Raw genomic sequence first — 26785 nt, forward strand, 5'->3', positions numbered from 1 at the left:
TTTTTTAATTCTTTTTTTTGAGCTGGGGACCGAACCCAGGGCCTTGCGCTTCCTAGGCAAGCACTTTTGAGCCAAATCCCCAACCCCCACAATGTACTTTTTAAGCAACAACTAACAAAATTTCCCACATTAAAGGGGGGGGGAGACTAAAAGTGTTAATAAAATTCATTGGTGATTGCTTCACCCAGGAATTTGTTGGCTAACCAGGAGGACAGACCCAAAGCCTTACTGTGCAGTTCAGAGGCTGAGAAATATCCTTCTCCCTGAGTCTTAGCCTCCTCCTCTATAAAATGTAAACACCATCAGCAGTCATCAGAGTGTAGATTCCGTGAAATTGGAGCAAGCTAATCATTCAGCACCGTGCCTGGCGCACGGACGCTACTTGAATCGTTGTAGGAAATTGGGTTTGGAGATCCAGGGCAGAGTGAAGGTGAGCAGGATGGGGGTGGGGCGCACATACCAAAAGAATCACCCAAGTGGTGTAGTAGGTGAAGATGATCAAGCTAACGGCGACGAGGCCAAATCCCACCGCTTGGTCTGTCCCGGTGGCCTGGAGAAAGATAAGGTTCATCTGGCGAGATGGCTCGTGTAAATGCACTAACCGAGGGACTCTTATTCATTCAACATCACGGGGGCGAGGGGGCGGGTGCTGACTAAAAGTGGCTCTCCGGTTTAGAAAGCCGCGCCAGGCCTCCTGTCACCTGTCCGCGAGCCGTGGGAGAGCGATTCGTGTTTGGAGAGCCCAACCCCGTCTCCCAAGGAGACGCTTACTCAGGGCCCCGGCCCCTGTACCCTCAAATCACACAGGTACTGCACCCCAGGCTCACCATTTCTCCAGCCTTTCGCCGGAGCAACAGAACACATCCGGTTCTTGGTTCAGGCCTTTCCGGCTTGTAAACCACGTGACACTCCGAGCGTTGTAGTCCCGGACTAGACTGAACGGACGTGTGGGCACGTTTCCCCGCCCTCCACTGCATGTCGGGAAATGTAGTTCTGAAGGGAACTGTGGGGCTGGGGAACTCAGACTTCCTGGGGTTTTATGGCCTTGTCCCTGTCAGACTCTTCCCAAACAAAACATATAAACATTATCATACAGTCCCAAGCCAGAGTGAGATGCACCCCAGAGTTGGAAGTCCCAGAGAGGGGACAGATCATAATCTGAGTCAGTGGTGAAGCAGACATCAGGATTCAAAGGCTCTACTTCTGAGCTTGAAACTGTTGATGAAAGAGGCTGTGTAGAATGCCCACCACTGGCCTGGGATATAAGAATTTCCACTGGCAGGCTTCCTAGAGAACTTTCTAGGCCTCCCTTCATTGCTCATTGACAGAGGTTTCTGAATGGTCCTCTTAGATGCAAGGGGTGTTGGGCCAAATTATCTTTCATATTTTTCTTGTTTCCTACCTGGAACACTACTCACATGGCATATAGGGTTACCTGCTGTCAATCCAGCCTCCAAATGCTACACCATCCAGGTCCTCAACCAGAGGCAGCAACTCCCTCTGTGCCCCAACAGCCCCAGGTATTTTATAACCAGTTTCTTCAGTGATTAGCACCACAAGCCCAGAGTGGCTGGCTAAATCCCTAGCATAGTGGGGTTCTATCCCAGAACAGGAGCTTTGACTGAAACAACCAGCTTTAAGATCCCCTAATTCATGCTGGACATGGTGGTGCATGTCTGTAGTCCCAACACTTCGGAGGCATGAGTAGCAGGTCTTCTTGTAAATACCAAAATAAAAACATTTTATTCTTTCCCCGAACCAGAGTGAGACACTATCTCAAACAAAAAGATGTGCATGATCAACATGTTCTGACCTTTGTCAAGTGCCCATATTCATATAAACATATGTAGACATATATGCAATGTGCATGTACGTATGTATGAGGTGGATTATGACTGGGGCCAAACTGGAGAACACTAACCTCCCTTTCCTGAGCATGCATTCTTACACATACATGGCTAGCTTCTGTTTTAGCAGCCCCCAAGTCAACATGGTGATGAGATTAAAAGAAACACCAACAAAAAGCAGTAACAAAAACATCGACATTTAATTCCCCCCCAAACCAAACATTGACACTAGGCTGATTTCTCCATATGACATAATTTTCTATTATAAGCTGAGACAGAGATACAAACAGCCCATGGAATGGGGAGCAGTGGTAACCTGGTAAGAAAGGAATAAAACAAAAGCGAACGCTCCTCCCTGGTCACCTCCCCACAGAGGAAGACAGGCCTGCTCATCCCGTCAGACCATGCAGTGTGGTCAGTTGTAGGGTAACCAGAAAAGAACCCTAAAAATATTGCAGATCTTTATATCTCTCTAATAGAAACATTAAACTGTCTTTCAGGTCCCAAACTGGCATTGCATAGACCAATTCCTTTCCAAAAATATCTCTAATATATCCTGTCTTTGTATATAGATTTTGAAGTCCGGGTGCTCTGGGCACCTGTGGTGATCACTGAGCACACGAGGAAAAAATCTTAGCCTCTGGCTCCCACCAGTGTTCATCATTTGGTTGTGGCTGTGCTTTCAGCCCAGTTATCCTAGCCCAGTGCTTGGAACCAGAGGATGTGGCAGCCCTTGTCTACTTCTGGAATGACCATCCAGGCCAGACCCTGGTTGGGTTAGGCAGGACTCTTGGTTTGGAGCAGTCTTCCTGACAATACCAACTGCTTCTTTGGAGCCCTGGAATTTAGAACCAGACCAAAATAATGCTCTGACTGGGGAAGGTTATAGAGAAGCACAATAGTGCTTTCTCCATCTTTGGGGGTGGGGAGGGGGGTGTCACCTCACCTAGGAACAGAGCTGCCAGTGTCCCTTTAAGTGCCAGGTACCTGCTGGGCAGGAAGGAATCTGAGCCACCAGAACCTTCTCTAGCCACGTTCTGCCTTGCCTGGGCAGCATCTTCTAACATTCATCTGCTGATTAAAACAACGGCAACAGAACCCATAGGAATGATCTGGTCCCGACACCAGGCAGCTACAAGATCACAGCCCCAGCTTCTACCAGCTGAGAAAGACACAAACTAGGCAAGGAACCTCCCAACCTGGGGAGTCCAGCTGTCCCCACCCACAGAGACAGTGTCCCATACCCGCCTATCCCCAGCCCTGCTGGGATGCAGATGGAATGGGAACAGAGGCACCTATCCCCCTTGTTTGGGTGGAGGGACTACAATGTGAATTCAGGAGGAAAAGAAAAACCTGAAGGGGCCAAGGAAACACCAGCCTGCTGGGTTGATACAAAGTGAGTGAAACTTAAAGGGGTGGGAGTTTATCCAGGGCTGAGCTGGCAGCCAGTACCCTCCTTTAAGCAAATTACAGGACAGAAAGAAAGTGCTGGGGTTTGGGAAGGTACCAAGAGGGTGGGTAGTAAGGGGGAAGCCTATGCAGGGCATAGGGCCAGACTCCCTAGGGAAAGCTTGCCCCTTGCCCAAGAGGGCTGAGGCTCGGCTGGCACTAAGCCAGCTCCAGTTCATCCAGTCACAGCCCACCTGGCGGGCCAACTGACTCTAGCCTGGAACCCAGCCCAGGCCTGCTGACATGAGAGCAGAGGAAAAGGCCTTTGCTTACCCAGCACGGCTGGGCCTCACCCTTCCTTTCCTGCAGGAAGGCCAGCTGCTCAGGACCCAGCCCTGGGCAGATGGCACCATGATGCTCAGGCCTTTTTAGGCTCTGGTCTTGGGTCTGAGCGGGGGGATAGAGGGAAGGGGTAGTGCCACGTTCCAGCCGGGCAACTGCACCCCTAGGTCTGGTTGCACAGCAGACAGCACCCAGGAGTTCTGGAGGAGGAAGGGCCAATGGCTGTGCTGGGGACAAGCATGTGCAAAGTGCAGGCTGCAGGGCAGCAGAAGAACATTTAAGAGGGTGGGGTCTCAATCTGGAGTGTGGGGTTTGAGGTCTGGACTCCCAGGAGGAAGCTGCCCGCAGGTCTCCTCAGGATATTAGAGACAAGACAGTGAAGCAGTAAGCAGAGGGTCACAGGTAGCAGGATGCTGGGGGTGGCCCAGCTCCTGAAGGGCAAGGACATGGAGCAAGGGCCCTGTCAGCCTATCTGAAGCTGTTGCTCCTCAAGTGGGTCATGGGGAATAGAGGGATGGCGCAAGCCACATGCACCCCAACATGGAATGGCCATGTGTCCTTTGCTGGGCCCAGGTCCTCTCCAGACAGGGAAGTCCTGGCCAGCTCCATCTTGCTCCATTTTCTAGTGGTTCGGAGGACAATATTCACAGTGGCACCCAGGACCAGTGGTTCCAGGGTGGATGGGAGGACAGTGGAATGTTTTGGGGGCTGGTGTGGCTAGAGTAAGAGGAGGCACAGATGCAATGTGGAGCAGTTCTGAAGGGCAGGTTCCGTCCAGCTCCTCCAGGAATGCCACTGTCCTGGGTGCCAGGGATGGCAGGACCCTTCTTCAGCTGGACACCTGGGTCCCTCAGTGGCTCTCAATCACGACTGGCTCGTAGACTCCTGAGGAGACTCTGCAGGGTGGAGAAAGGGCAGCTGCAGTGACTCTGAGCATCCCCTGGCCAGGGCTTGTGGGTTCTGCACATGTAATTACTATGCTATTCTCCTACAGAGGGCAGAAACAGAGCCCCAGAGGTGTTCAGTCTTTTGCTCAGGGTGACAAGAATAACTGCATCAGATCGGTGGGGTCCACAGCTGTGTCTGGTTCCCTCTGTACACCTGCTGTGCACCCACCTGGGTGGACCAGTCCTCTTATAGTAACCCTGGCAAGGACAAACTGTTCCCTGTGTCACTTGACAAATGAAAGCAGAGGTTTGGAGGACTGTTAAGATTCTTTAAGAAGGCACGAGAAAGAGAATGGACCACATCTACTCTCCTCACTGCTTAGGTCTTGCAGAAACCAGGTTAGCTTCCCTCCTCCAATCTCTAGGCCTTGGCTTCTCATTTTGCAAATGGTCTAAGGAGGGTCTTTTTCACCTTTGTAAGGAGCTCCCCGTGGTTTCTTGCTCTTCCTCCCAGAGAGAGGGGGTTGTAATTTCTGGCCTCAGCCAACAGGGGTCAGCAGAGCAGCACAAGACACACCCTAAAGGTTTTGGGCTCTGGATCCAGAAGTTCCAAAGATATGTTCCTAGCTCCCAGGAGCACAAAGAAATGCCCCAGGCCAACCCTGCATACTGGACACTACTCTTGTTCACTGGCTCAAAGGCCTGGGGAACTAGAAATACTGGAGCTCACTCTGCACAAAGGCCTATGGGAAGGCAGAGTTAGCAAAGGGCTCTGAAGGTGGTGGGCCCAAGGCCACTGGTGACAAGAATGTTCAAAGCAAGGCCTAGGATCCCATGGCTGCCTTACCACACCTCCCTGTCCCTAGCCCCTACCTGTTGGCCAGCTGAATGCCGCTCAGTGTGGTAGAGCCATCACGGCTCACGAACAGCCGAAGGTTACTATCTGTGGGGACATAAGGGAGGACAGCGGTTGAGAGGGACAGGGATAGGTCTGGAGGCCACCATCGCCCTGGCTGGCTGGGAGCAGGGAGCTCACCCTCAGTGTTGCTGCCGTCTGTGAAGTCCTGGCTCTGCATTATCTTCTCCACAATGTCATCTGCGTCAATGCGAGTGTCATCCACCCAGGTTGGGTGGCTCTCCACTGAGTCCTTCTTTCTCCTTGGAGGAATGACAGTGACAGCAGGTTCAGCAACAAGGATAGTAACTCCAGCAGCTACAGCTCTAGAATATTCTACTCATACCCCATTATACACTTCCTTTAGCCACCCCATTCACCCTCAGGAGCAGGTGCTGACAGACAACAGACTAGGACAGTCAGACAACAGCTTAGGAACCTGCCTGAAGCCAAACAACACGTGTGCAGTAGATCTAAGGCTCACACGAGGTCTATCGGGTCTACAGACTAATATACAAAGCCACAAACGGCAGCACTGTCTAAGCAAGGGTATGCACGCCTAGCCCAGGACTGTGCTTTTATATTTAGCAGTTGGCTAAATCCTAACCATTCAGCACTCTGGGATGGGGAATTTATTCTGTCTGTCTAACCTGTGTGGTCAGATGCAAAGAACTAGAGGGAGCACTAGGAGGATTCTGTTTACCAGGGAGCCCCAAACAAATGGGACTCACCGAAAAGAGCGGTCTGACAGATGCAAGGGGCGTGGGGGGCGTGGCGGCTTCTCAGGAGGCCGAGGTGGCTTCTCAGAGGGCCGATGCTCCCTCTCACTGCCCTCAGGACCCTCTACAGTCATGCTGAGGCCACCAGAGGCGCTGCTGCTCGTGGATGTATTTCTGCGGTGTGTCAAGTCAGACAGGCTGGAGGAGCGAGAGTGCTCTGTGCTGTGACCTGGGGACGGACAATATTGGGAAGGTGACCCAGGGGTCAGGGGCTGTGGGAGGCTCAAGTTTAAGTCCCGAGCACTCACCAGAAAGCTTGGACTGCTGGCTGGCATAGCTGGAGTTGCGGGAGTGGCCGGAGTGGAACACCTCCTCAGGACTGGACAGGCTCTGCTCTGGCTCCTCTGCTAGACCTGGAGAGAGGAGCAGAGCGACATTAAGGTGCTGCCTCACTTGCAACTGTCAACAAGCCTTCCAGCACTGTGGGCACTGTGTCTCCATTCTGCAGACAGAAGACTAAGGACTAGAGGAGCAGTAATCTGCTGCAAACCATGCAATCCACATGCTATCCTTGGTACCTAGGTGACCCATTCCACAAACCGCTGTTGGGAGCACATGTCACAGACGTCTGAGAACAAAATCTCAGCCAGTTACCCACAACCATGGTGGGGTGTGAAGCAAAGGCAACACACACACACACACACACACACACACACACACACACACACACACACGGCCCGGCCAGTCTGTAGATCAGGGAAGGCTCTTCCCAGATCACCTAATGCCATTTGAGGACACCAAGGAGGGGAGGTAGAGAAGGCAGCAGGCGCAGGGCCTTCTGGACACAGGGATGGCATACTAAAAAGGCCTTGTGGCTGCACGAGCTTGGGTTCATAGACAATCTGGGAAAGGAGGGGCAGGTGGAGGATGCTCCAAGTCATTTCAAAGCAGACTTCCCTGGCACACCTCAGTTATACAACGAGAGCTAGGTGGGACCTACGCATGCACCCATCCCAGTCCTGCCAACCAGCACAGGAGGGAAGGACTGGACTCACGCTGCCCTCCTCCATTCCAGAGATGAGCCTGTACAGCCAGACTCCTGGCTGATCTTAGGTCTGCTCAGATCCCCACCTAAGCCAGGCAGGGCTTTGCTTGGTTTCTGAGATAGGGTCTCACCATAGGCAAATGGCCTAGAACTCATAAAGACCAAGCTGCCTCTAACTCAGAGGTCCATCTGCCTCCGACCTCTGGGATTGAAGATGTGCACCACAATGCCCATTTTTTATTTTAATATAGGGTCCTATGTAGTCCAGGCCAGCTCTGAATTTACTATGCAGGCTGAACTTCTGATCTTCTTGTCTCTACCTTCCCCTGGGATTCCATGCATATACCAAACATGTTCTCAACATGTTTTGTGCATGTGGCAAGGGAGCCAGCTGCTAAGACACATGGTTCTTCAAGTACCACTCTGCCCAGACGAGAACTGCCTCTTTTAGTTTACTCGGGGGCAACATCTGTGCTGAGAGAACCTTGTCTAGACAGCTCTCTCCTCTGCTCACCAGCCTCCATAAGGATAGAGCCACAATGGCGCCGGGAAGCCCCTATTCCTGTACACATCAAGCCAAAGCAGGCAAGAACAGCTTTCTGCTCTGCGCCTCACCTGGCTGGCTGGGCCTAGGGGAAAAGCCAAGCCCTGGTAGTTAGGTCCACCATCTTGGGGCTTCTCTGCCTCCCAGTGCTGAGAGCCTCTGGGAGGGTATGTGGAGTTGAGGCTATCATGGCGCTCACATTTGAGCGATGGCAGCACCAGCAGAAGAATGTAGCCTCTTCTGCCACCCCATCCCCCTCTTCTAGAGACAAGGTCTCACTGACAGCCCGGGCTGGCCTGGGACTCACAGATCCTTTTGCTGCTGTCTTCTAAGTGAAGGAACTAAAGGTGTGCACTACCAGCCTGCACCCATCTCTTGCTAAGCATCTTCCTGGGACAGGATGCTCAGGGGAGAAGCTGGGGTCACAGGCAGGGGAGAAACAGGCAGATGAAGATGGTACCTGAGCCCAGGATAGTGGGCCGGGCCTTGGGCGGCCGGGATCCAGTTAGGGAATTGGTGCTGCTGCTGCCACCGCTGCTGGTGCCACCGCCTTTACATGTCAGCTGCAGGGAGGAGTCCTGGCCCGGGATGGAGATGGACTTGGCAGTGGATGGTGGCCTTGGGAGGACAGAGGGGTATGTGACTGGGGTGCCCCAATCTCAGGATCAAATGGAGACGGGTACCTAGAACCTGGAAAAAGGAAGAATCTATCTCATGGCCCAAGTCCCCAAATATAGCTAGGATGACACTCACGTCTTGAAACAGGGGTCTCCAGAGAGCAGGAACATGCCAATGGTGACCTATAGGTAGAAGGGAGAAATCATCACTAGTTGCTAATACCCAGCTCAGGGCAGCCTCTGAGCTCCAATCCCAACTCTGACCCTTCCCATGTCACCTGCTGTCATGGTTTGTATATTCTTGGCCCAGGGAGTAGCACTATTAGTAGGTGTGGCCTTATTGGAGTAGGTGTGTCACTGTGGGCATGGGCTTAAGACCCTCACCCTAGGTGCTTGAAAGCCAGTCTTCCACTAGCAGCCTTCAGATGAAGACATAGAACTCTCAGCTCTGCCTGCACCAGGCCTGCCTGGATGCTGCCCTGCTCCCCCACTTGATAATGGACTGAACCTCTGAACTTGTAAGCCAGTCCCAATCAAATGCTGTCCTTTCTAAGACTCGACTTGGTCATGGTGTCTGTTCCCAGTAGTAAATCCCTAAGACACCTGCCCATAGTGAAGCCTGTATTCTGTGTGGAGGACAGATTGGGTAGCCCAGTGGATGAAGCTGGGAATGTGGCCCATGTCTTGAATCCTAGCACTAGAGGCAGGTAGATCTCTGAGTTCAAGGCCAGCCTGATCTATAAAGTGAGTTACAAGACAGCCAGAGCTACACAGAGAAACCCTGCTTTGAAAAACATAAGACAGACTGACTGACAGACTGACTGACCGACAGACAAGGGTTACTTGGCTGGCACTTTGCACCTGAGGGGATCAAGTTGGTTCCTGCAATTATAAATTACAACCGGACTGTCAGCTCCAGCAGCCACATTCACTCACATGTGCTTTGCCTAGGTGTGTGAGAACAGAGCCTTGAGTTAGGGAGCAGGGCTCACGGAGCCCCACAGGGAAAAAGGGGCACTCACGGGTCCACCTGCCTGAAAAGGGGCACTCACGGGTCCACCTGCCTGAAAAGGGGTACCACGGGTCCACCTGCCTGAAAAGGGCACTCACGGGTCCACCCGGCCTGAAAAGGCACTCACAGGGTCCACCGGCCTGAAATACTCACAGGGTCCACCTGCCTGAAAAGGGGCACTCACGGGCCCACCTGCCTGAAAAGGGGCACTCACGGGCCCACCTGCCTGAAAAGGGGTACTCACGGGTCCACCTGCCTGAAAAGGGGCACTCACGGGCCCACCTGCCTGAAAAGGGGCACGGGCCCACCTGCCTGAAAAGGGGCACTCACGGGCCCACCTGCCTGAAAAGGGGCACTCACGGGCCCACCTGCCTGAAAAGGGGCACTCACGGGCCCACCTGCCTGAAAAGGGGTACTCACGGGTCCACCTGCCTGAAAAGGGGTACTCACGGGTCCACCTGCCTGAAAAGGGATACTCACGGGTCCACCTGCCTGAAAAGGGATACTCACGGGTCCACCTGCCTGAAAAGTTTTGTTTTGGTTTTGGTTTTTTGAGACAGGGTTTCTCTGTGTAGCCCTGACTGCCCTGGTACTCACTCTGTAGACCAGGCTGGCCTTAAATTTAAGGGATCCTCCTGCCTCTGCCTTCCCAGTGCAGGGATTAAAGGTGTGCACCACCACTACCAGGCAGAAGTTTTTGGAAAAGGAAGGAAAATATGCTGCTAGTATGGAACTTGACACGCACCTGCAATGACTCTGCCAATGGTCTAAATGCCGTACAGTCTGAGTCCCCAGATCTGGGCTGAGACTGAGTGCAGGCAGAGAGTAACACGCCGGAGAGGAAAGCTCCGACCTCAGATCACCCAGGACCTCAGTGTGAGCATCACCAAGCCTCAGGGCTCAGCTTTTCTATGGATCAGCTTGCTCAGCCCTGACAACAGTCTACAAAGTAGCTGACACCCCAGTTGCAGGTTGAGGGTGCCAAGAAAGACTAAGAGGATTGACTTCCCAAAATGCAGCAGACAGGATGTAGGGGGACAGGCCTTGAACCTTAGGCCACCTGGCCCCAGGCCTCTTTCCAGTGTCCTGAGTGCACAGGCCTACTGGGGAAGACTTTTCACCAACCAGTCCAATTCTTCCTTTCTTTCTTTCCTTCCTTCCTCCCCCCCGTCCCTTCCTTCCTTTCCTTCCTTTCTACATACATGGTCTTGTGTAGTCCTGACTGCCCTAGACGTCATGTAGCTCCACCTGCCTCTGATTCCTGAGTGCAGATTTCAGGACCTGTATCACCGTTAGACAGCAGCTTGCTATATATAGTTCAGGCTGGTTCAAACTCATGATCGCCTCAAATTCTGGGATTACACACTATGCCACCACATACTGTGGCAAGCATACGTGTTTCTCAAGTCCTGCAGATTACCTCCGTGGCCAGCTTAGACTCAGTGTTCAGGCAAACCTGTATTCTTGGCCAGCCTATGAGAGGCCAGAAGGGTGAAGCAGCTAGCACAGATGCCTGGGTATTTGTTCCTAAGAAGACAAATTGGCAGCTGACTGGGGGAAGAAGCTACCTGGGCTCCTGGAAACCTTGCAGCCCTCAGATTACTATCCCCACATGGTGTGCACGGGTCCAGAACACGAGTTCTGCTCACTGATGCCTCGCCAGGAGCCAGGAGGTCTCAAATCATGAAGGGCAACAATTAGGACCTAGGCCGTGCAGTTAAATGAATGGTGGGTTAAGTGCCAGTTCTGCTTATGACCAAGGGCAAATGATGGAATTTATGTTGTCACCACTCCCTGTATTCAAACTTGGATTTAATAACAGACACCACATGCATAGGCTGTGCTTGCTGTTAGGGTCACGAGATAAAAAAGCACTGACAAAGGTGCTTATCCAGCCCTTACGGAAGGGGGAGGGGCCACACCCAACCATGCGTGAGAAAACTGAGGCCGTGCCTCAGGGCCTGCATCCCCCAGCATCTGAGAACTCATGTTCCCGATGAGAGGTATGTTTGCCCCTACCCTTGTTAAGGCCAAAGAGTGGCAGAACCTGGTACCTTGAGGATGGAGTTGTCCTGGCGGGTATTCTTGGTGTCGTACCCTTCCAGTAGGCAGCAGCGCACGGTGGAGCCTGAGCCTGCAAACTCAGCCAGGTTCAAGTCAGCGAAGCCCAGCTGGGAGGAGAAAAAAAAATGTGGGAGGCTGCAGGGAGGACGCTGCTGGGCAACAGCCGCCACAGAAGGGTTAACTTGGGGAGGGCTGGAGGGGGGGGGGAAGAGAGCTCACACCACAGCCCCACTGACTGTTGTATAACTAGGACTCAAGGACAGGATCCTGGGTCAGCAGCACCAACGTGGCAAAGCAAGGAGCTCACATGTGGCACAAAGCACCCTTTGTGTGCAGTCCCAGGGTGCACTACGGCCAGTGTGCCTGAGATGAAAGGACATTGTTGTCTGTGACACAGACACATTGTTCCCAGGGAAACAAGGCCATGCTGTAGGGAGCTGACAGAAGAGCAGGCCGAGGAGAAAGAAGGCCCGTGGGAACCTGGTGTCAGGGTAGGGGGATGAGATACTACAGAGCGGGCAGGATCACCATGAAGTCCCAGTGGAGGGAAGAGTGAAGGTCTAGTGTAAGGACATGAACCCAGGAGCTGGGCTGTACCCTGGGATGTGTGCACGTGAGACAGAAAGCACAAGAGCAACAGCCCAGGAGAGTCAGGTGGACTCCACATCTACCTGAATAGAGAGAGAAATAAGCTGCGTGCCAGGCCGAGGGAGACCAGGGTAGCAAACTAATTGGACATTTATTGTGCACCAGTTACATACAAGTCTCACCTACAGTGTTTAGGGCTTCAGGATCAGAAAAGTGGGTTTGGACTCAAGTCCTTGTAATGACTCAGAGGGACCCCATTTTACAGTTCAGTCCTTCTGTGTGTATTTATGCCTGACGGGATAAGGCCTGTGGTGAGGCTCTGCTATGGAGCAGCAGGGAAAGGTCTGGCGGCATCTGACGTGGGCTGGAGGCTCCTTGGCTATCCACCGTCCGTTTACTCATGAGTAAACAGGAGACACGTGCCTCTGACACCCCCTCCAATCCTGGGCCAGGGCAGACATGAAGAGCGGTGGGCTTCTGGAGCTCGCCCAGTGGGGTGTCTGAGTCCGAGCTACCCTTGACTCAGGATATCTCCCACAGGGTGAGAGGTGGGTGAAGGTACAGTCCCACCTATGCTGGGCTGACTGAGAGGACCCCAGAGAACAGAGATGGAGGACAGAACAGGCTCACTCAAAGCCAAGCCATCTTTCCCCACTTATTCCCATAGAAAAGTCTTTAATTGGGCTGGAGAGCTGGCTCAGCGGTTAAGAGCACTGACTGCTCTTCCAGAGGTCATGAGTTCAAATCCCAGCAACCACATGGTGGCCCACATCCATCCGTAATGAGATCTGATGCACTCTTCTGGTGTGTCTGAAGATAGTGACAGTGTACTCGTCATATATATAAAATGAATAAATAAAATCTAAAAAAAAAAAAAAACTTTAGAAAAAAAAGAAAAAGAAAAGTCTTTAATCATAAGGCTAAAGCCAAGGAGGAGGTATCAGTGGAAGACAGGGGCTAATGAAGACCTGGGATCAACATCTCTGTCTATACCAGCAGTGAAGGCTGACTCTGTATCATCAGCAACAGTGAGACGCTGATGCCATTACAAAGAATACGGAAAGCTGAGGTGACCTGAAAAGGTGCCCAGGAGAACTGGGTAAGTTAAAAGGCCAAGCTGCAGCATCTGTACATGAGTGGAACAACTGCTGCTTATGAGACACACATACACACAGCGCTGGCTCTCAGTTCTCTAAGTCGCAGACTTCATTCACTCTTGGAAACCAGAGGCAGTGGTAGAGGATTTGTCTAGCATGTGTGAGGTCCTGGGTTCAAGCTCCAGCAAAACGCACAAAGTATAAAGCTGGATATGGTTGCACAGCCCTTTCTCCCTTCGGTGGCCGAGGCTGGGAGATCTTGTTATGTTCTTAACCCATCCCTAGCCTGACTAGTGAAATCCTAGGAAAGGGAAAAAGGGAGTGGCGTGAAACAAGGCTCCCGCACAGCCCTCTTACCTTGGAATACGCCTTCCCACCTTTCAGCTCCTGCAGACAGAGACATAAAGCATGAGTGGGGGACCCTGGATCTCCCCAAAGCATCATGAGAAAGAAAAGAACACAAACTCATAATTCTCCTTGGAGTAAGTGGGCAAGGTAGGAAAGGGACCTAAAACCAGAGGTTGTGAGTCCCTCACACACCCTCAGCTCAGTCACATGACCCAGCTCACCTTGCGCACAGACACTCGAAAGATGCAGGGGTCCAGCAGGCCTGTGGCCGGGTTGGCACTCATTTTACACACAAATGTGAACCTCTTCCGCCACCGCACACAGTTCTCCTGCACCTCCTCCCTGCAGACATGGAAGGTGAGCACAAGGTTAGTGTGGAGCCCCTCACTCCAGTCCTATCGCAGACAGAAACGGGGCAAGGGCCTCACTGCCAGTGTTTCCGTACGACTACACTAGCACGATCGTAAACACACAAAAGAGAAATGAAACATCAAAAAGCAGCCTTTGGTCAAGGAAAGGCTAGGGCAGCTAGCCTTACAGCGGCGCTGACATGCTGGGCCTCTATTCCCGCTCCTTGACCTTGGCTGTCCAGATACTCCACTTCATGTGATCTTCACATCAGTCTTCCCAGGACAGACTTACTCAACTCACTGTACAGGTAAGAGGCTAGGCTAGGCCAGCTCCCCAGACCTCCCACCAGTCTGCTGGGCCCACAGCTGGGTTCAGCCAGGTTCCTCTAATGACAATAACTACAACAGCTAATGCTACATGCTGCTTCCCAAGTTGGTAGTCACCACAGCCGGTTCACAGTGCTGGAGGAAGCCTGCCAGCCAGCCACTCTACGGAAAAATGGAGATTCTTTGATTTCAGGTGAGATTCCAACCTTCCTGCCCTGGAATGAGACCACATTACCAACCCAGCACTTCTAAATGAGGTGGCTGTTAGGTGATGAGAACTCTGAAAGCAGCTCATCTAAACTCCATCCAGTTATGGAGTGGGGCTCAGCAAGAGTGACAGCAGCGCATAGTGCCCGCCCACCCGACCCCTGCAGAACAGGTGCTCAGGAAGGGGCAGGCATGGGAAGGAGGAGGTGTGTGACAGCATCCCCATCCAGTGCACCCTACTACCTGGATGGATAGTCACACAGACGGCTGAGACATGACCTTCCTACACCCCAAGGGACCTAAGAAACATGGGTTACCTGCCAGATTTATGCTTTGGGGTGAGGGTCAGAGAGGGCTGCAGTCAGGCATCGCCTGCTTCACAACCTCAGTGGAATCCATCAGGATTCTGAGCCGAAGACTCACAAAGCAGGCTGCTATCCAGGCTGTCTAGCGGAGTGAGAGCCCCAGGCTGCCACACTGGCTCGGGAGCACAAAAAGCAGGAAAACCTGGCAGCTGAAGTCCTATTGGGCTTGTGAGGCCAGCAGTTCCACATTACCATATGACCTAGTAATTCTACTCCCAGGTCCACACCCAACAAAAATAGAATCTACATGCACACCAAAACCTGCACATCGATGTGCCAAGCAGTACTATGCACAATAGTTAAAAAGCAAAAGCAACCCAAACACCCCAATGGTGAGGGTAAAAATACTTGTGGTCTGCTCCTGAGGTGCAGTGCCCTTTAGTAATGAAAGGAGGCACTTAATACTAACCTTGAGTTGGCCGCCCAAGAGTGCTGCTAACCTTGAACACATTGCAGAAAGCAGACTAGTGGCTGCCAGGGGGCAGGAGTTGGGGAAATTAAGAGTGGCAGGTGATATGTGTGGGTCTCTTGGTGCAGTAATGAAAATGGTCTGCAGATGACTGCAGTGAGAAGAGCACAGCCATGTGAACCTGAAAACGCACTGGTCTGTGGACAGAACACTTGCTGATCATGTGCAAGGCCCTGGGTCCCATACTGAGCACCAAAACACAAAAACAAACAGAACCCAAACTGAACCACACACCTCTGGCAGGTGGAATGCACAGAACGCGAAATGCACGGAACATCTGATAAACAGAAACATGAAAGGCAGGGCAGGGAAGGTGAGAGTTGGGCGAGAGATTAGGCAGAGCTGCTACTTGAGGTAGGTGTCTAGCAACGAGCCTTAGAGCAGTGACAGATACCTCCGTAAAGCTCAGAGTGGAGAGAGGTAAGGGTGACCCGCAAAGGCCCCTCATGAGAATATGCCTGGTAAACAGAAACAACAAGGATGTGCAGTGGGGAGAGCGGACGGCATCAGTGAGGGGCGGGGAATCAGATGTCTGTCTGCTCATGGCTGCCTTGCCCTGTGGATGTGCTGGAAGCAGAGAGCAGGCACATAGGCTGAGAGTGGAAGGGCAGAGGAGTCACTCTTGAGCAACTGAGGCCTGCGCATAAAAGAGGGCAGGACTGGGAACCACTCTGTATGAACCCAAAGCTCCCCCACACACACACACACACACACACACACACACACACACACACACACACACACACACACACACCACACACACACACACCCCTAGGAGTAGGAGCAGATGCTTGAGACCTGCAAAAGCAGGAAGGCTGAGACACTTGAAACACTCAGAGAATTAGGGTTAGAGTCTGGGAACAAAGGCTGTAGCAGACTGCCCACCCTCCTTTGGGTCTGTCTTGGGAATGAATACCAGCTAAGAAGCCGGAGGCTCAAATATGGTTCCGGTCAGCCCTGCCCACCCTGCCTGCTGTGCCAGGGAGAGCAAATCACGTGAAGCCTTCCTTCCCAGGCTCTCAGGTGACAGGAAGTTGAGCAGGGCAGGGTTTCTGGCATTGGACCTGGCCACCCTCCTGTTGCCTCAAGGCTCTGAACAATCAGTATTATAGTCCCCACCTCTGAGGAGAAGCACAGCGGGCAGCCCTACCAGCTCTGACCCCAGGCCCTCAGTAAGGGTGTAATAAACATCAGAGAAGTGGTCACTTCTGAGCACCTGCCATATCCTCACCCCACAAGTCTTCAACACAAGGTGGCTGCTTCCATGAAGGTTAGGATGCTGCAAAGCACCCAAGTTCTAGAGAGACCAAGGCCTAGGGCCTTCAGGATGAGGTGTTTCACCACAGCCAGCCCCTGTCAAGGAACAGTGAGGTTCCAGACAGAGCAAAGATGAGATAGACAAGAACTCAGACCTAGAGGCAGGACTGAGGTTGTCAAAACGGTAGCCCTGGTGCAAGAGCCGGCCAGGTTGGGTTTAGGAATTACCAGAGTGGATTCACTTCAAGTCCTCAGTGTGCTAGGCACTTGTAAAATTCTGGATGGAGAAATGAGTACTAAGTACACGAAACAGACAGAAATCCCTGCTCTTGAGGGGCCACTACTCTGGCAGTAGGTAAGAAACATGTTCAGTCTAGGCAGTGCATGTCCTAGGTGGTAAAAAGGAAATGAGAGGAGGTGGGCAGGGGTCAGTCACATCCCCCAGATGTGAGGGAAAGGTGGCCAGGAAAGGTCTTTTTTTTTTTTTTTTTTTTTTTTTTTTTTTTTGGAGCTGGGGACAACTCATCTGGCAAAAACCAAGCCTCAAAGAGATCATCCCAGCCCTAAGAAGACCAGAACCCTGAACTGGCAGCTCACTGGACACCTGGCCTATTCATACTGATATGAAGGGACACTGGCCAGAAGAAAGGGAATAGCTCAGTCGAGCCTGACAAAACTGCAGGTGAGGGGTTGTTTTTGTCTAAGAGTAGTTCTCCTAATTAACATTTTAACTTTAAAGGAAAGGGAATGAAGTTAGGATGGGTGGTTACAAGCAAAGGGATTTGAGTATCTGACTCAAGGTCAGGGTCCACCCTTCCCCTTGGCACTGCCAAGTGGGGACATACCGAGTGATGTGGGCAACCGCTATCAGGGCTGGAAGGCTGGCAGTCAGCTCTCCCAGCTTGGGGTTTTAGGGTGTGCATCCCTATTGCCACTGCCAGGGACAGGTAATTAAAGAGACAGGTTTTGCTTTTAGCTTTAAGATATACAATTAGACGTGCAAATCTCAGTGAAACAGGGCAAGCCCTTTACCCACTGTGGCCTCTGTGGCCAGAATGTAGTTATTTTTGAACTGTCCTAAAATAGAGTAAGTGCCTCACAAAACAGTGGGCTCAGACGCTCCAGACCTTCTGGGTCTTTTCTAGATCTAAGAGGAGTCTCCCAGTATGTCTCCCTGACTGGCTCTGCCTACCCCATGCAGCCATGCAGACTGGTTTAGCAAGACTCTTGGACCTATACCCAACTGTCAAGCAGACCTCTGTGAGGAGGTATCCATGGAGAATGGCTGCAGGCGCCAGCTCAGGCTCCAAGCGTGGAGGGAGCCTCCTGAGGTGTCCTGAAGCAAAGTGGGAAAGATGTTACACAAGAATTAACTGACAGCTGCCAGGATCTCTGAAGACGGGCTGCGAGAACACTCTACAGAGTAGGACAGACGTCTGGGGGCACTGATGCCAGAGCCAGCACTGCCAAGTTGAGGTCAGCCAGGTAAAGATGAAAGAAAAGCCTCCAGCAATAGAACAACACAAGGAAGCCTGGAAGGCATGCCCACTGCACTGTGCTAGTGCATGGCGACTCCTCTTTCACTGCTCAGCTCAAGTGGAACTTAGAGAAGACCATCCGCCCTGTGCCTGCAGAGCCACATGCTAATGGGGGCCACATCTGTCTGTTACCATGGCCTCTCCCTAAAAGCCCAGGACAGAGCTGGCAGACTGGGATCTCTAATCTGTTGTCTGGCCCTTCTAGTGCATTAAAGCATCACCCATACCATGAGCTCATTCTGTGGGATTCATGGTTCAAACACAGGACTGAAAGAACTCTCGGCCCTGAGGCCTGTATGAACACCACCCTGTTTTACATATAAAGACACCGAGGTCCTGGAAGGTGGAACAAAGTCACAGAACACCAGGTCTCCCTGCAGCAGCCCCAGTTCACTATGTCATTTCAGTTTCCAGATAAATGAGGAAGGTAAACAGATACGAAAGGCCACTCTACTGCCTGCCTGGTCTACAACAAACAAGACTAAAGAGGTTCCAGAGCGTGGGGAGGGCTGCAGTTCAGGCAGAAGTGAGCCACTTCCAACAGTTTCTCTGACAGAAATGCAATGTTCCCACTGGAGTCACCCAGAGTTGGGCTTCATGGTCCCCATGAATGAGCTCCCTGCAACAGTTACTGTGCCTAGCAGCGTCACTGCTTACAAGGTGCAACAGAGTCCTGGAGTCTTGGTGGCCCTGGGTCTCCACCACAGAGGTGACAAGCTGCCATGGGAGCTCCCTCCTAGCCATGGGTTGCTAGGAACCAAGAAGCCCAGGGGACTCTACCCAGAGTTAGCACTAAGGTACAAGCAGGACTGGCAGTTACGACAGGAGCAGAAGACAGGGAAAAGTGAGCCTCAGGGAATAATATGGCAGCGCAGTCCCTGTGAAAAGGCTCTAGAGTGACCTTAAGGCCACCTAAAACACTTCCCTTTGAGTACTAGGTGTCAGCTAAAAGGCTTGCCAGGAAAAGGCACTTGGTGCACAAGCCTAGCAACCTCTGATACACATGATGCAAAGATACACACACACACACACACACACACACACACACACACACACCCCAGTACATCATCATCGGCATACTCAGTAGGGGCGTTAGACTGGCAGAGTTAGGCACTCAAATCCTCTGAGCAGAGAAAGGTGAGGCCCAGCACGACAGGCATTTCCAGACACAAGTGAGCACACACGTCTACTAGCCTGCTACCAATAAGACCACCAGCAGTTCTGCCAGGACCCCGGGCTCTGCAGGACAGGGATTTTCTTTGTGAGAGCTGTCCTGTGCACTGTGCACATTGAGCTGCACCCTGTCAACAGAGTAGAACAACTCCAGATGTGACAAGCTGTTTTGGGACTTAACCCAATCAGTTCCAGTTGAGATGCTCTGTCAGGGGCCTTGGCAACCCCTCTTCAATCCATCTTTCAGGTACCTCTGGTACAGACACTTATAGGACTCCAGGAACCTCCCGGTCCTATGTATTCCTGAGTCCTGAGAGACTTAGTCCTCAGATTATTCTGCCCACAGGTGCCAGAACAGGTTCCATCACTTGGTGCCCACCCCTGCTGTCCACCTGCCCCTCCCTGGCTTTGCCCAGCACAGCCTGAATACCAAGCTTTCCCTGGCTTCTTGTACAAGCGGTCCTAGTGATACAATCTGGAGTCTAGGCTGATGAGAGGCAGCCCCAGCCCTAAATGAGAGTATAATAAGGAAACAATTTAAATCGACAACATCTGCCAGTGCTTTCCCGAAGAGAACAGCACAGCTGCCTGGGGAGGGGCCCACCCCAGGGACCAGCCAAGGCATCCATCCAGGGGCTGCAGGCCAGGAGGGCCAACGTGGCAGCCCAACAGTGTTTGGCTCCAGCTAGGAGCTGAGGACCACGTGCAGGGGAAGCAGTTTCTACAGTTCTGGCACTCCTGTAGTGAGGCAGCAAGAAGTTCCTAGAAGCCAAGCCACTTGGTGCCCAACACTAGAGAGCTTAAGGAAGCTCCTGGGGCCCCATGCTGCCTTCTCTGCTCCTCTGCTGGCAAGAACCCTAAGAAACGGGGCTTGGGGTGACAGAAAGGCTGGGAGTACACACTGACATTGGCGTGTGTGAGCAAACTGCAGCTCTAGAAACTGCACAACAGAGAAGGGTGAGATTATCGCCTGGGCACTCGGGCTGGCTGGCTGGCTTAGGAGACATCAGATTTAGACACACCTGGGTTTGAATCCTGGCCGTCTTCAGTCCTGTAACCCGGAGACTGACCTTGAAAACGCCCAAGACAGTTAGGTGTTGGTATCCTTTGTTTGCAGTCGCAGGCATGTAGCTGTCCTGTTCTACCTTCTGCTCCTCGGTCAGGACATGCAGACAGTTCATGTTACCACCCGTAAACCAGAGTCTAAAATGAGCCAGGAGTCACTGGCTTTTTCTTTTTTTCGTTGGTGCTAGGGTTGAAACCCAGAGCTGCGTGCATGCTGGGCAAAAGTTCTACCACTGGGCTGAACCCTCGGGCCCTAGTTCTGGATCTTGCTCTTAAGGGAAGGGATCGACAGTAAGGTGCTGTCTCCTGGGTGTCCTCCTGAGTGCCAAGTGCTGTTCACATGCTCACTTCATACTTGTACTTCACACATTCTCAGGAAGTCCAGGCAACTTGAGGGAGTACAGGAATTGAGGGGTAGTCTGTACCCCTAGATACAACTCTGCATTCCCAGGATCCTTAGGAAACCTGTTGGCATAAGAGAACCATCCTCAGGTCTCAATGACTGCATGGCTCTGTCATGTCAGAACCCTAGGCCCTGTGGCCTCATCCTTTACCATGAGTATTCACACAAGGGAAGAGATGGTATTACATCTGGGTTCATACCAAGGGAGAGATGGTCAAGGAATCCGCAGCCCATCATTCCTATGTTACAGGCTAGGAACATAAGGCACAAGAATTTACCTGCCCAAAGTCTGTGATTTGAACTCATGCCCAATACTACATTTTTCCACATTAGGTCTGGAAAACAGAGACACAATGGATGTTACACTGGGATGTGGTACCAATTTCCATCTCTAAGACCCAGGCTATTATTAGCACACAGAGCTGTTGAACTAGATCTGCTCAGGAGTCTTCCCTTCCTGTACCCAGCAGCCTCACTTGAGTGGCATAGGGAAGCAAAGATGGGTCCAAGCAAGTCTCTGCCACCCATGAACTCTAGAGCTCTTCGGGTCTCAGTCACTTTCTTGCTCATGGAGTTGCTAGTGCCTGGACTAAACACAAGAGGCACCTCTGCTGAACTGCGGACATGGCCTGGCCCTTTAAAAGTACCTGCAGAGAGGGGCCTCAGAGGCGGGTGGTCCTGGACGCACGCAAAAGCACTGACCCAGCCTTCTTCCTGCCCCGGACCTTGGATCTGGCCATTTCCCCAGAGCTGAAGCTCAGCTGACATGCTCAGAGGTGTGGCAGGTGGCCAGGAATGTGCCACCAGTGACTCAGGCCTGGGTGGTATTTGATTCACCCGAAGAGGAAGGAGAGGAAGGAGAGATTCCTGTCCCTGAGGCCAGTTCCTGAAACAACTGGACTCCAGTCATGGGGACACCTTCACCCAGGCCCATACTAAGGGCCTTCCCTATCTGTGCAGACAGGACTGGATTTATAGGTGTGGTTGGAATCAAGCAAGGCCCTTGTCTCCCAGAGCCAAGTAGAGGCAGGGTGTCCTTACGCTAACAGTTGTCTCCTGTTGTCAAAGATGGTGCTGAACACCTAACAACTGAATGCGTGATCTCTGTAGTCGATTTCCGTAAAACCAAGCCTTCTCATACTACTTCCAGGTAGTGGCTTCCCAGATGTGGCTGCACCTTGTTCTCTAGAGTCTGTGTAGTCGGGGACCATCATTGTTACTGTATCTGCTACCCAGGTGTTCCTACTGCACATAGGATTCCCCATGGCCCTTTAAACTTAAGGTGACAAGATAATCAGGAGTCGTTTAGCCAGAGTCACCTCTCTTCACAGCCTGGCACTGACTCAGACCGGTTTGCCCAGTTGTGCTAAGCAGCTACCCAAGATTCCAATCACAGGACAGAGGGCTCAGGGTCAGACACCACCATGAGGCCCTGACTCACGGGGCTCCACCTCCTCCATAGACACCTGAAACTCTGCAGACTCAGGACCAATCCTGGGCCAACCATTGCACTGCCAGTAACCACGCATATCTACTGAGCACTTACAAGGAGTCCGGCTGAGTGGGCCCTGTTCAGACACAGGCCCCACACAAGGATAATCTCATCCCTCTTGAACCACAATGCCTTTCAATTCTACTCAAGTGCCATCGTGGACCTTGCCTTGAGCCTTTTTGTTCAACATCGTCATGTGATGGGTCTGTAATAATGGCTGCTACAGAGGATGCCTTCTGTAACCCAAAGCCCCAAACATTTCACCCCACTGCTGCCCAAAGAGAAAGGCTGTCTTGCCTACATCCAATATGGGCAGGGTCAGCATCACAACACAGTCCGATTTTTCCATTATCCTTTTGGCAAAGGTACTTAGTGGGGCACACCAGTCAACACATCCCAAAGGCAGGGTTTAGAGCCAGGTGTAATAGTGCAAATCAGTTATCCCAGCTCTTAGAGACAGAGGCAGGCAGATCTTTTTGAGATCCAGGCCAGCCTGGTCTATATAGGGAGTTCTAGGCATCAGGACTACATAGTGAGACCTTAACTCAAAGCCAACGACAAAAGGTGAGGGAACTGGGTGGCACAACACCTTTGATTCCAGCACTGGGAGGCAGAGGCAGGTGGATCTCTGTGAGTTTGAGGTCAGCCTAGTCTACAGAGTTCTGGGATAGCTAAGGCTACAGAAAGAAACCCTTTCTCAAAAAGGAAAAGAAAAGAAAAAGTAAAAAAGAAAAGCAAGCAAGCAAGCAAAACCAGAAGAAGAAAAGGTGAGGTTTTGGAGTTGGTGTAATTAGTAGCAAAACCCCATCCCCTCTATGCTCTGCACGTCTGTGTATGTATCTGTGTATGTGTCTGTGTCTGTGTCTGTGTAATGGTCTCTGCCTGCTTACAGGCCTCAGGGAGAGACCACAAGTATCAAGGCCAGGGCAGTGAGTGGCTCAGTTCTAATTACACGTGTTTCAATAGGAGAGCGTCAGGAAGAGAGAACAACAATTGAAGGGAGAAAGGAAGAAATAGGAACCGTTCCTTTTATGCTTCCAGCTCCAGGTCCCCTCCAGCTACTGCTCTGGATGGGGACTAGCCAGGCCAGCTTTTACTGAGCATGTGCTCTGAGCTATAGGCTATCATGGGTAAATAGCAGGTTCAGCATGGCATCCAGGTACCATGAAGAATTCATTATCCCACCACAGGCAATGATCTGACATCCAGTGGTCTGGTGGTAACCTCAGGAGCCTACAAAGCTTTCAAACTGCTAAACTCCATCCAAAGCCCAGAAAGCCCTACTTGGCTTAGGTTGTAAGTGATAGAAGGAAAATCCCCAGACCAAGACTGCCTGCAATTGCCAAGATGAACCACTGCCTCGTAAACAAGAGCAATGCTCATCGGGTTGGAATGGCTCAGGCTGGCTCACCAGAAAGACCCAGGAAAAGCCCCAAAGATCAACTTCAGACTTCCAGGCACTCTCGTGTTTGCTTGTCTTGAAAGCTTTGGTGCCCACCTAGAGCCCAGAGGTATGAACAACTCAAGGCCTGTTCCTGCAGCAGAAGTGTGCAATTTACAAGTCCTCAAGAAAAAACATATTGTGTAACTAAGCCCAAGCAGAATTCTGCAGGCCTAAAAGGCCCTTACATACCTGGCCCAACTCCAACAAATATAACCATCTTTTTTTAACTCTTCTTGTCTAGAACTCTACATAAGTATTACCATGAACCCTTGCTGTTTTAGTTAGGGTTTTATTGTTGTGAACAGACATCATGACCAAGGCAACTCTTATAAGGACAACATTTAATCGGGGCTGGCTTACAGTTTCAGAGATTCAGTCCCTGGGAACATGGCAGCATCTAGGCAGGCATGGTGCTGGAGGAGCTGAGGGTTCTACACTTTCATCTGAAGGCTGCTAGCAGAAGACTAGCTCTCTTGTGGTTAGGAAGAGGGTCTTACTTTCCACCCCCACAATGACACACTCTCTCCAACAAGGCCACACCCTGATTCAGGCATAGTCAAACCACCACATCTATCGTGGACCTTTTGTCTATAGCACAATTCACTTTACCTGTTGCAGAATGTCTCCACAGATACAGATGGTCCATGTCAATGGCTGGGAAGATACCCTTCTTGGTCTAACACAAATGCCCTCCTGTAACTGGCAGCCCTAAGCAGTCTACCCCAGTGCTACTTTTAGTAGTTCTAAAGTACAAGTCTGAGGGCTAGAAAAATGGCTCAACAGTTAAGAGCATTGGGTGTTCTTCCAAAGGACCAGAGTTCAATTCCCAGGACCCATGTGGAAACTAACAACCATCTGTAACTACAGTTTCAGGGGATCTAACACCCTTTTTTGGTCTACGTGGGCACTGTATACACATTGTGTACTGTAATCTCAATTTTTCAACTCCTACTTTTAATTTTGCTTTAACCTCCCTTTTAGCCCACCACCTACCAGAGGTAGTGGAAAAGAAAGGATATGGGGGACATGGACCTATTTACAAATGGTTCTTTGGAGCAACTCCCATCTGTGTTGTCTGGATATCGGCAGTTCAGCTCACAGGTCCACAGTAGCAGCTCAATCTATTAGCAAATACCTCACAGATTCACCAGTCTAGTTCGGTAGAGTCAGGATAGTAAACATGAACCAGTAACAGCCTCAGCCTCGGAACAAGTCAGCAGAAGGGCTCCAGGGGGATGCTAGGAGAAGTTCTCAACTATGCCTCCCAGCAAAGCGAAGATGAGCAAAGACGTGAGATCAATAAGCGTTGCACAGCTAGCTCTATAACCAAGCCTAGCTCAGCCACAGCCATTGTCTGTCGAGTCCTATTTATATCCCTCCAAACATCACGTGTCCTCCACCGTTCTTGCCTCAGCATGTGTGTCTGTCTCAGCAGACATCACTCTGCCTATCAGCCTGGGTCCATGGAAGGGGCAAGACACTTTGCAGCACACCACCACAAATTTTTTGGTGCATTTCTCTCTATGGAGTCCTGACGAATGGAGTTCAACTATACATTGTAAAGAGAACCAACACATGCATGTTGTTAGCAAAGAATCCTTCATCACATGTCCTTTCACATGCTTGCTTTAGCAGAACATCCTTTCTCCTGTGTCTGCCTCAACGAAATGTTCCTTCAAGTGTCTGCCTTAGCCTTTCACCTGTGTCCTCCTCAGCTGAACACTCACACGTTTGCCCCAGCAAAGCACCACCTGATACAACTAACTTTCCAAAGAACCCTTAAGTTTCCACTTCAGTGTACTGATTTACATGAAGGCAAAATACTCATGTGCGTAAAAATAGTAGTAAACTAAGTTTAAGTAAAATCCAAGTCTGACTGATGCAAACCCACCCTAGGTTTCTCAGCACATTGTAAGGTCCATCCACCAAGCACTTCCCCTCTCTAAGACCCTCCCAAACCAATGGTTCTTTCCTGCTCTTCTCCCACAACCGAGCTCTACCTACCCACTCCAAATCTGCATCACTTCCTCAAGGCCTGTCCAGCGCTGACTAGGAGAGGTCAAGACAGGTGGGATCCTACAGAGGTAGACTGTATCCCATAGTTCCACGGACCCACACATATAAGGTGACCAGAAAACTGTCACAGAACACCAGGAAAGTATAAGCCACAGGTGCTTGCCTGCACACATCTGCAGAGACCAGCCCTGCAACCAAGAAGCGGTGGGAGAAGAAAGCACTTCACATGCGAACAGGGTACGGCCTCTGTTCTCCTGACACCAGGTTGTATACTTCGTCTTGGCAGGTGGTTTAGTCTATGGTAGCTGCCTGGGCCTGGTTGTATGCTGAGCAGGTAACCTTGATCTTGCCCTTCGTGATCTGCTGCTGCCTCAAGTGAGTACCCATTAGGAGAAGAAACAAGTCTACAGAGATAAAGCCCTTGGCTATAGTCCAAAGCAATTCAACAGCTGCAAGATCCAATGGTATTGCCTGAGTTCACGCTTCCTCCCAACCCTGTACAGACATTGATATCCTCTGCAAGTGATACACTCAACTCAGCTAGTGGGCCCTTGGCTGCCTCTCAATTGCAGTCTTTAAGCCCACAGTGGTACCCAGCTGCCTAGTACATGGATAAGGGTTCCTCCTGGCACAGACTGATACTTCAGGCACTGGGTGGAGGGTGGGATTGGACTTAACAGCTGGCAGTAGCCACCACATAGTCAACACCAACAACCACATTGGTTCAGAGCCAGGAGAGAGAAGTCCCAGGCTGGGGCAATGCCAACACACAGCAGGAAGTCCAAGGGCTAAGACGCATTGGATACTTTTTAGCCTTGAAGAGCCATGGTCTGAGAAGGAGCTGGATACAACGAATAGGGACTATAATACTTTGAAATGAAGGGCTACAGCAGGTAACAAGGCCACAGGACTGGGGGTGGGGGACTTCCTAGAAATGGTCATTGGGCTGAGCAGTAGTTCCACATGAAAAAGCTGGGTAAGGTGGTTGAGAGAAAGCAGAGTAACCAGAAAAACAAGGGGCAGGATGTGGACCACTGAAAGACCTTGGGTTCTCTCATCTGTCCCTACCAGGAGACTTATACACCAATGCCTGCCTGCACCTCTGTAAGGGGCTGTCTGCTTGTCTGCCAGGGAACCTGAGCAGAGTTTCAGCAGAGCAGGACTAAGCCAATAGGGAAGAGAAGGTATGAGGCCCCAGCAGCAAACCCCTCAGCTCAGAGACCAGGGTACTCCTTACTGTCTCCCACACTTGCTGAAGGCAAAAAAGCAAGCCTGAGCAGCAGGT

The 26785-nt window shown here is 51.4% G+C and overlaps 1 protein-coding gene across 1 annotated transcript in view; it reads right to left on the bottom strand.

The window, feature by feature from the left end:
* Positions 1–2027: 2027 nt before the first annotated feature.
* The window catches only part of Fam102a (family with sequence similarity 102 member A), a 31298-nt gene continuing 6540 nt past the window's right edge, over positions 2028–26785 (bottom strand). The window contains exons 2-11 of the mRNA XM_032902752.1: positions 13616–13736; positions 13404–13433; positions 11352–11468; positions 8422–8468; positions 8129–8286; positions 6388–6492; positions 6092–6308; positions 5502–5623; positions 5339–5408; positions 2028–4474 (exon numbers count right to left, since the gene is read on the bottom strand). Coding sequence (XP_032758643.1) covers positions 4429–4474; positions 5339–5408; positions 5502–5623; positions 6092–6308; positions 6388–6492; positions 8129–8286; positions 8422–8468; positions 11352–11468; positions 13404–13433; positions 13616–13736 — 1033 coding nt within the window. The 3' untranslated portion in view covers positions 2028–4428. The remainder of the gene's footprint in view (positions 4475–5338; positions 5409–5501; positions 5624–6091; positions 6309–6387; positions 6493–8128; positions 8287–8421; positions 8469–11351; positions 11469–13403; positions 13434–13615; positions 13737–26785) is intronic.

This window comes from Rattus rattus, chromosome 5 (genome assembly GCF_011064425.1).
Source record: "Rattus rattus isolate New Zealand chromosome 5, Rrattus_CSIRO_v1, whole genome shotgun sequence".
Lineage (NCBI taxonomy): Eukaryota > Metazoa > Chordata > Mammalia > Rodentia > Muridae > Rattus > Rattus rattus.